This window comes from Melozone crissalis, unplaced genomic scaffold, assembly GCF_028551555.1.
Source record: "Melozone crissalis strain CALT ecotype California unplaced genomic scaffold, PUWL_Pcris_2 ptg000094l_1, whole genome shotgun sequence".
Classification (NCBI taxonomy): domain Eukaryota; kingdom Metazoa; phylum Chordata; class Aves; order Passeriformes; family Passerellidae; genus Melozone; species Melozone crissalis.
In genome coordinates this window covers 81,971-91,877 of record NW_026535871.1, presented here as the reverse complement: position 1 = coordinate 91,877, position 9,907 = coordinate 81,971, and the positions used below count along the sequence as shown (strand labels likewise).

Genomic DNA, 9,907 nt, shown 5'->3' with positions numbered 1-9,907 from the left:
AACCATGATGGAACCCCATAACCTCATGACCTCATGAACTTGATGGAATACCATACCCTCATGACTCCATGACCTTGATCGACCTCCATAACCACATCACCCCATGACCCTGATGGACGCCCATAACCTCATGACCCTGATGGACCCCCATAACCCCATGACCCTGATGGAACCCCATAACCACATAACCATGATGGACCCTCATAACCCCATAACGATGATGGACCCCCATAACTCCATGACCCTGCTGACCTAACATGACCTTGATGGACCTCCATAACAGCATGACCTTGATGGACCCCAAGGACCTTGATGGATCCCCACGACCCTGATGGAGCCCCATAACCACATGACCATGATGGACCCCATAACTCCATGGCCTTGTTGGAACCCCATAACCCCATGACTCCATTACCTTGATCGACCTCCACCACCACATAACCCCATGACCCTGATGGAACCCCATAACCCCATGACCTTGATCAGCCCCCATAACCACATCATTCCATGACCCTGATGGACCCCCATAACCACATGACCATGATGGACCTCCATAACCCCATGATCCTGCTGACCCACCATGACCTTGATGGACCCCCATGACTCTGATGGACCCCCATGAGCCTGATGGACCCCCATAACCCCATGACCTTGATCAGCCCCCATAACCACATCACTCCATGACCTTGATGGACCCCCATATCCTCATAACCGTGATGGACCGCCATGACCCTGATGGAACTCCATAACCCCATAACCATGATGGACCCCCATAACCCCATGACCCTGATGGAACCCCATAACCCTGATGGACCCCCACAACCTCAATGAACCCCCAAACCACCACCTCCACCACCCACCCCGTTCCTCACCTCGGCGTCCCCCAGGAACCGGGCGAGACACGGGAACACGCTGCCCTCCACGCCGAAGCGCTCGGCCGCGTAGACGTCGGGCGCGTGCGGGACGTCCGCGTGCGGCGCGAAGCCGCCGGCGCCCCGCAGGAACGCCCGGGGCCTCCTGGCGGCGCCGCGGGCCACCCGCGCCGCGCGGCCGCCCAGCTCCAGGAACTCCAGGTGCGTGTCGCGCCGCCACGGCCGCGGCGCCTGCGCCGGGTAGAAGGCTCCGGAAGCCCGGCGGAACACGGCGGAGACGCCGCCCTTGGAGCCGTCGGCCACGCCCAGGTAGAGGCGGCCGCCCAGGCGGGCGGAGGTGACGGCGTGGGGACGGCGCAGGCGGCCCTGGCCCAGGGACTGGCGGCGCACGAAGGAGGAGCCCGAGCGGCGCCGCACCCAGGAGCCGCCGCGCGGCTGGGCCACCACCAGGAGCGGCGTGTCGGCCACCACCACCGGGTGGCAGGACGCCGGGGACGAGCCCGGAGGGGACAGCGGGGACGTTGGAGATGTTGGAGATGTTGCAGACCTTGGAACCCTGGGGACATTGGAGATGTTGGGCACATTGGAGATGTTGGGCTGATGCGGACCTTGTGAAGTTTGGGGACCTTGGAGATGTTGGGGACCTTAGAGACCTTGGGGATATTGGACATGTTGGGGTGATGGGGACATTGGGGACATTGGAGATGTTGGAGATCTTGGGACCTTGGAGACATTGGAGACGTTGGGGACTTTTGGAACCCTGGAGACACTGGGGGCACTGGGGATATTGGGGAGCTTGGGGACATTGGAGACGTTGGGGACCTTTGGGACCTTGGGGACATTGGAGATGTTGGGGTGATGGGGCCTTGGGGACCTTGGGGACAGTAGGGACCTTGGAGAGCTTGGGGACATTGGGGACCTTGGGGACTTGGGGACCTTGGAGGCACTGGAGAGGTTGAGGACCTTTGAGACCTTGGGGACATTGGGGGCACTGAGGACCTTGGGGACACTGGGGACATTGGAGACCTTGGGACATTGGGGACCTTGGGGACTTTGGGAATATGGAGGTTGTTGGGCACATTGGGGACATTGGAGATGTTGGGGTGATGGCGACCTTGGGGACATCGGAGATGTTGGGGTGATGGCGACCTTGGGGACATTGGAGATGTTTGGACATTGGAGATGTTGGGGTGATGGGGACCTTGGGGACCCTGGAGATGTTGGGGTGATGGCGACCTTGGGGACATTGGAGATGTTTGGACATTGGAGATGTTGGGGTGATGGCGACCTTGGGGACATTGGAGATGTTGGGGTGATGGGACACTGGGGACATTGGAGATGTTGGGGTGATGGGGACCTTGGGGACATTGGAGATGTTGGGGTGATGGGACACTGGGGACATTGGAGATGTTGGGGTGATGGGGACCTTGGGGACATTGGAGATGTTGGGGTGATGGCGACCTTGGGGACATTGGAGATGTTTGGACATTGGAGATGTTTGGACATTGGAGATGTTGGGGTGATGGGGACCTTGGGGACATTGGAGATGTTGGGGTGATGGGGACCTTGGGGACATTGGAGATGTTTGGACATTGGAGATGTTGGGGTGATGGGGACCTTGGGGACCCTGGAGATGTTGGGGTGATGGGGACCTTGGGGACATTGGAGATGTTGGGGTGATGGGGACCTTGGGGACATTGGAGATGTTGGGGACCCTGGAGATGTTGGGGTGATGGGACACTGGGGACATTGGAGATGTTGGGGACCCTGGAGATGTTGGGGTGATGGGACACTGGGGACATTGGAGATGTTGGGGACACCGGTGACCTCGGGGCCCTTGCTGTCCCTCAGCCCGGTTCCCACCATTCCTTCCCTGCTGCTTTTCCCCATTTCCCAGCACTTTTCCCCATTTCCCCCCATTTTTAAATTATTTTTCTCCATTCCTCTCCCTTTCCCCCCATTTTTTCAATTTTCCTTTGGTCTTTTTCCCATTTCCCCCTTTCTTTTCCATTTCTCTCCCATTTTCCCCCTGGTTTTCCCCATTTTTCCCCCAATTTTTTCCCATTTTCCCCATTTTCCCCCATTTCTCTCACTGTTATAATGATGAGCACCCAGAACCTCCCCCTCATTTTTCCCTCATTCTCCCCCATTTTTCTTTGTTTTTCCCAATTTTTCTCTGGTTTTTTCCCCATTTTCCCCCAGTTTTAAATTTTTTTCATTTTTTCCCAATTTCCCCATTTTTTTCCCCGATTTCTCTCACCGTTGACCACGCTCTGTGCCCGGAACTTCCCCTTCATTTTCTCTTTATTTTTCCCCATTTTACCCCATTTTTTCCCATTTTTTCCCCATTTTTTCCCAATTTTTTCCTTTGCTTTACCCCATTTTTTCCCCGTTTTTTTCCCAATTTTTGCCATTTCTTCACCATTTTTTCCATTTTTTCCCAATTTCCCCGTTTTTCCCCCCAATTTCTCTCACCATTGATGACGCTCTGAGCCTGGAACCTGCCCCTCATTTTCCCCCTATTCTCCCTGATTTCCCCCCATTTTTTCCCCGTTTTTTTCCCAATTTTTGCCATTTCTTCACCATTTTTCCCATTTTTCCCAATTTCCCCGTTTTTCCCCCTAATTTCTCTCACCGTTCACCACGCTCTGTGCCCAGAACCTCCCCCTCATTTCTCCCTCATTTTCCCTTTGCTTTCCCCCGTTTTCCTCCCGTTTTTTCTCATTTTGTCCCCATTTTTTCCCCAATTTTCATTTTTTAACCGTTTTTCCCAATTTCCCCATTTTTTTCCCCAATTTCTCCCACCATTGACCACGCTCTGAGCCCGGAACCTCCCCCTCATTTTTCCTTTGTTCTCCCCATTATTTCTCCATTTTTTCCCCATTTTTTTGTTGATTTTTTCCCCGTTTTTTCCCCAAATTCCCCGTTTTCCCCATTTTTCCCAATTTCCCGGTTTTTCCCCCCATTTCTCTCACCGTTGACGACGCTCTGTGCCCGGATCTGCCCCCGAGCTGGCGCCGAGCTCCGGCTGCGCCACGAACACCCAGGGGTGGCCCCCGAGGGACGCGGGGGCGGCGCCCAGGGACGAGAACGGCAGCGTCTGGAACGGACGCAGCTCTGGGGGAAAAAACGGGAAATTTGGGTAAAAATGGGAAAATTTGGGGAAATTTGGGATTCTTGGGAGACCGGAACGGCCGCAGCCCTGGGGGCAGAAAATGGGGACAAAAATGGGGAAATTTGGTTAAAAATGGGGAAATTTGGAGTTTTTCACACCAAAATCTGGTTAAAAAGGGGAAAATTTGGGATTCCTGAGAGGCTGGAACGGCCGCAGCTCTGGGGACACAAAATGGGGACAGAAAGTGGGAAACAAAAATTGGAAAATTTGGAGTTTTTCACACCAAAAAATGGTTAAAAATGGGAAAATTTGGGGAAATTTTGGATTCCTTAGAGACTGGAACGGCCGCAGTTCTGGGGACACAACATGGGGGAAAAAAATGGGAAAATTTGGGGAAATTTGGGGAAATTTTGGATTTTTGAGAAGCTGGAACAGTCACAGCTCTGGGGACAGAAAATGGGGAGAAAAATGGGAAAATCTGGTTAAAAATGGGAAAATTTGGGGAAATTTGGGATTCTTGAGAGGCTGGAACGGTCGCTGCTCTGGGGACACAAAATGGGGACAAAAATCAGAAAATTTGGTTTAAAATGGGGAAAAAACGGGAAATTTGGTCAAAAATGGGAAAGTTTGGGTAAAAATGGGGAAATTTGGGGAAATTTGGGATTCTTGAGAGACTGGAACAGTCGCAGCTCTGGGGACACAAAATGGGGACATTGGGGACATTGGGGACACGGAGGCAGCGCCGAGGGACGAGAACGGCAAAGTCTGGAATGGACGCAGTTCTGGGGGAAAAACCACAAAATTTGGGTAAAAATGGGGAAATCTGGGGAAATTTGGGATTCTTGAGAGACTGGAACGGCCGCAGCTCTGGGGACACAAAATGGGGACATTGGGGACACCTTGGGGACATTGGGGACACAGCCAGGGACACAGGGACAGCTTGGGGACACCGGGGACATCACTGGGGACATTGGGGACAGCCTAGGGACACTCGCAGGGACAAGGGGACACAGCCAGGGACAGCTTGGGGACAGCCCCAGGGACACAGGGACAGTTTGGGGACATTGGGGACAGCCCCAGGGACACAGGGACACAGGTGCAGCTTGGGGACATTGGGGACAGCTTGGGGACAGCCCCAGGGACACAAGGACACAGCCAGGGACAGCTTGGGGACATTGCTGGGGACAACCCGGGGACATGGGGACAGTTTGGGGACATTGGGGACATTGCCAGGGACAGCCCCAGGGACACAGGGACATTGGGGACATTGGAGACATTGCCAGGGACACAGGGACACCCTCAGGGACACTGGGCACAGTTCTAGGGACAGACCCAGGGACACCTTGGGGACATTGGGGACACAGCCAGGGACAGCTTGGGGACACTGGGGACACAGCCAGAGACACAGGGACAGCTTGGGGACATTGCTGGGGACAGAGGAATGGACACAGGGACATTGGGGACAGCTTGGGGACAGCCCAGGGACAGCTTGGGGACACTGAGGACACATGCAGGGACACACTGGGGACAGACCCAGGGACAGCTTGGGGACATTGGGGACAGTTCTAGGGACAGACCCAGGAACAGCTTGGGGACATTGGGGACACAGCCAGGGACACTCCCAGGGACACGGGGACACAGCCAGAGACAGCTTGGGGACACTGGGGACAGGGGGATGGACCCAAGGACACAGGGACAGCTTGGGGACATTGGGGACATTGGGGACAGCTTAGCGACACCACCAGGGACACGGGGACAAAGCCAGGGACAACTTGGGGACAGCTTGGGGACATCACTGGGGACACGGGGACAGCTTGGGGACAGCCCCAGAGACATTGGGGGCACAGCCAGGGACAGCTTGGGGACATTGCCAGAGACACAGGGACACCCCCAGGGACACTGGGGACAGTTGTAGGGACAGACCCAGGGACACCTTGGGGACATTGGGGACAGCCTTGGGGACGTTGGGGACACACCCAGGGACACGAGGACACAGCCAGGGACACCCAAGGGACAGAAGGACACAGTCAGAGACAGCTTGGGGACATCGAGGACACAGCCAGGGACAGCTTGGGGACATTGGGGACACCTTGGGGACATTGGGGACACATGCAGGGACAGTCCCAGAGACACGGGGACAGACCCAGGGAGAGCTTGGGGACATTGGGGACACAGCCAGGGACACCCCAGGGACACGGGGACACAGCCAGGGACAGCCCGGGGACACAGAGACAGCTTGGGGACATCGCCGGGGACACGGGGACAGCCCCAGGGAGAGCCCCAGGGACACTGGGGACAGGCTGGGGACATTGCTGGGGACATTGGGGACAGCTTGGGGACATTGGGGACACAGCCAGGGACAGCTTGGGGACATCGCCGGGGACACGGGGACAGCCCCAGGGAGAGCCCCAGGGACATTGGGGACAGGCTGGGGACATTGCTGGGGACATTGGGGACAGCTTGGGGACATTGGGGACACAGCCAGGGACAGCTTGGGGACATCGCCGGGGACACGGGGACAGCCCCAGGGAGAGCCCCAGGGACACTGGGGACAGGCTGGGGACATTGCTGGGGACATTGGGGACACGGGGACAGCTTGGGGACACTCCCAGCACAACCCAGTCCCATTTTTAACCCTTCAATCCCCATTTCCACCCCTCAAATCCCCTTTTTTTGACCTAAAACCACCAAATTTTCTCCCCCCAGTACAAACCAGTACATCCCAGTTGCCTCCCAGTTTGTCCCAGCCCCTCCCAGTACCAACCAGTCCCATTTTAACCCCTAAATCCCCATTTTTAACCCTGAAATTCCCATTTTCAACCCTTAAGTCCCCGGATTTTTTCCCTCCCAGTCCCTCCCAGTTTGTCCCAGTTTCCTCCCAGTATAACCCAGTACAAACCAGTGCAACCAGTCCCATTTCCACCCCTCATATCCCCCCATTTTAACCCTTAAGTCCCCATTTTTAACCCTTAAATCCCTTTTTGACCTAAAACCACCAAATTTTCACCTCCCAGTCCCTCCCAGTTTGTCCCAGTCCCATTTTTAACCCCTAAATCCCCATTTTTAACCCTTAAATCCCCATTTTCCCCCCTAAAATCCCCATTTTTAACCCTAAAACCCCCGGATATTTTCCCTTCAGTCCCCCCCAGTCCGTCCCAGTCCGTCCCAGTATAACCCAGTCCCATTTTCCCCTCTAAAACCCCCGATTTTTAATCCTTAAATCCCCATTATTAACCCCTAAATCCCCAAATTTTTACCTAAAACCTCCAGATTTTCTCCCCCCAGTCCCTTCCAGTTCCTTCCCAGTCCATCCCAGTATAACCCAGTCCCATTTTAACCCTTAAATCCCCATTTTTTTCCAGAAATCCCCGGATTTTTTCCCTTTAGTCCCTCCCAGTCCCTCCCAGTACATCCCAGTCCATCCCAGTATAACCCAGTCCCCTCCCAGTCCCATTTCCACCCCTAAAATTCCAATTTTTAACCCTTAAATCCCCAAATTTTTACCTAAAACCACCAAATTTTCATCCCCCAGTCCCTCTCAGTCCCTCCCAGTTTGTCCCAGTTCATCCCAGTATAACCCAGTCCCATTTTCTCCCTAAAAATCCCCATTTTTAACCCTTAAATCCCCATTTTCCCCCCTAAAATCCCCATTTTTAACCCTAAAACCCCCGGATTTTCCCCCCCAGTCCCTCCCAGTCCATCCCAGTTACCGTGCCTCTGGCACTGGAGCTGCTGGGGGCGGAGCTGCGCCAGGGCCACGCCCAGGTGGGGGAGGGGCGCTCGGCAGCGGCCCCCTGGGGGGGAGGGGCGGGCGCGGCCCCAGGCCAGGAGCCAGCGCAGGGCGTTCCCCCGGAGGTCACTGCGACAGAAATGGCACCAAATGGCACCAAAGTGGCACCAAAGGGGTGCCAGGGGTGCCAGGTGTCGCTAGGTGGCACCAAAGTGGCAAAAAACGGCACTAAAGGGGCCCTAAGTGGCATCAAATGGCACCAAAGTGGCACCAAAGTGTCATTAAATGTCACCAAAGGGTGCCAGGTGGCACTACGTGGCATTAGAGTGGCACTAAGTGGCACCAAAGTGGCACTAAATGGCATTTAAGTGGCAAAAAATGGCACCAAATGACCCCAAAGGGCACCAAAGTGTCGCCAAGGGGTGCCAGGGGGTGCCAGGTGGCACTAAGTGACACTAAAGTGGCAAAAAATGGCACTAAAGGGGCCCTAAGTGGCACCAGGTGGCACCAAATGGCACCAAAGTGGCAAAAAAGTGACAAAAAATGGCACGAAAGTGGCACTAAATGTCACCAGAGTGGCACTAAGTGACAAAAATTGGCCTCAAAGTGACCCTAAATGGCACCAAAATGTCACCAGGTGGTGCCAGGTGGCACCAAAGTGACAAAAGGTGGCCCTGAGTGGCACCAGGTGGCACTAGAGGGACATGAAGTTGCACCAGGTGGCATCAAAGTGACAAAAGGTGGCACTAAAAGGCACCAAATGTCACCAAAGTGGCACCAAAGTGTCGCCAGGGGGCGCCAGGTGTGCCAGGTGTCACTAAATGGCATCAGAGGGGCACTAAGTGGCACCAAAGTGGCACTAAATGGCATTAAAGTGGTAAAAAGTGGCACTAAAGTGGCATCAAAGGGGTGCCAAGGGGTGCCAGGTGGTGCCAGGTGGTGCCAGGTGGCACCAAAGTGGCATTAAAGTGGCACCAAGTGGCACTAAATGGCACCAAAGTGGCATCACAGAGACAAAAAATGGCACTAAAGGGACATTGAGTGGCACCAGGTGGCTCTAAATGGCATTAAAGTGGCAAAAATGACACTAGAGTGGCACTAAAGTGGCAAAAAGTGGCACCAAAGTGGCACCAAAGGGTGCCAGGGGGTGCCAGGTGGCACTGAGTGGTGTTAAAGTGGCACCAAATGGCACCAAAGTGGCACCAAAGTGACATTGAATTGGCAAAAAGCGGCACCAAATGGCATCAAATGGCATCAAAGTGACAAAAGGTGGCACTAGAGTGGCACCAGGTGGCACCAAAGTGGCAAAAAATGGCATTAACGTGGCACTAAGTGTCACCAGGTGGTGCCAGGTGGCATCAAAGTGGCCCCAGGTGTCACCACATGGTATTAGAGTGGCACTAAAGGGCACCAAAGTGGCACCAGGTGGCATTAAATGGCACCCGGGGGCACCAAATGACACCAAAGTGACCAAAAATGGCACTGAATGGCATCGAAGCGGCACCAGGTGGCACCGAATGGCACTAGAGTGGCACTAAAGGGACATCAAGTGGCACCAAGTGGCACTAAAATGACAAAAAGTGGCACCAAATGGCACCCGGTGGCACTAAAGGGATAAAAAATGGCTCCAGGTGGCACTAAATGGCACTAGAGTGGCACCCGGTGGCATCAGATGGCACCAAAGTGACAAAAAGTGGCATCCGGTGGCACTACATTGGCACTAATTGGCATTGAATTGGCACTACGGGGACATCAAGTGGCACCAAGGGGCATCAGATGGTTCCAGAGTGGCACTAAGTGGCATTAGAGTGGTAAAAAGTGGCATCAAATGGCACCAAAGTGGCACCAAAGGGTGCCAGGGGGTGCCAGGGGTGCCAGGTGTCACTGCATGGCATCAGAGTGGCACTAAATGGCAAAAAGTGGCACCAAAGTGGCATCAAATGGCCCCCAGGTGGCACCAGGTGGCACTAAATGGCACCAGAGTGGCACTAAGTGGCACCAAAGTGACAAAAAATGGCACCAAGTGGCACCAAAGGGGCACCAAAGGGCACCAAATGCAAATAGGTGGCACCAAAGTGGCACCACATGGCATTAGAGTGGCACTAAAGGGCAAAAGATGGCGCTAAGTGGCATTAAAGTGGCCCGAAGTGGCACTAGAGTGACAGAAAGTGGCATCAAATGACACCAGGT

The 9,907-nt window shown here is 54.6% G+C and overlaps 1 protein-coding gene across 1 annotated transcript; it reads right to left on the bottom strand.

Annotated features, from left to right (window-relative positions):
* Positions 1-824: 824 nt before the first annotated feature.
* LOC128947300 (leucine-rich repeat LGI family member 4-like) lies at positions 825-9,417 on the bottom strand. Its single transcript, XM_054291552.1, has 5 exons — positions 9,377-9,417; positions 7,698-7,846; positions 3,867-3,989; positions 3,679-3,719; positions 825-1,373 (listed from the first exon to the last, which is right to left on the bottom strand). The coding sequence occupies exons 1-5, from the start codon at positions 9,415-9,417 to the stop codon at positions 825-827; spliced, it is 903 nt and encodes a 300-aa protein (XP_054147527.1).
* Between the last annotated feature and the right edge of the window lie 490 nt (positions 9,418-9,907).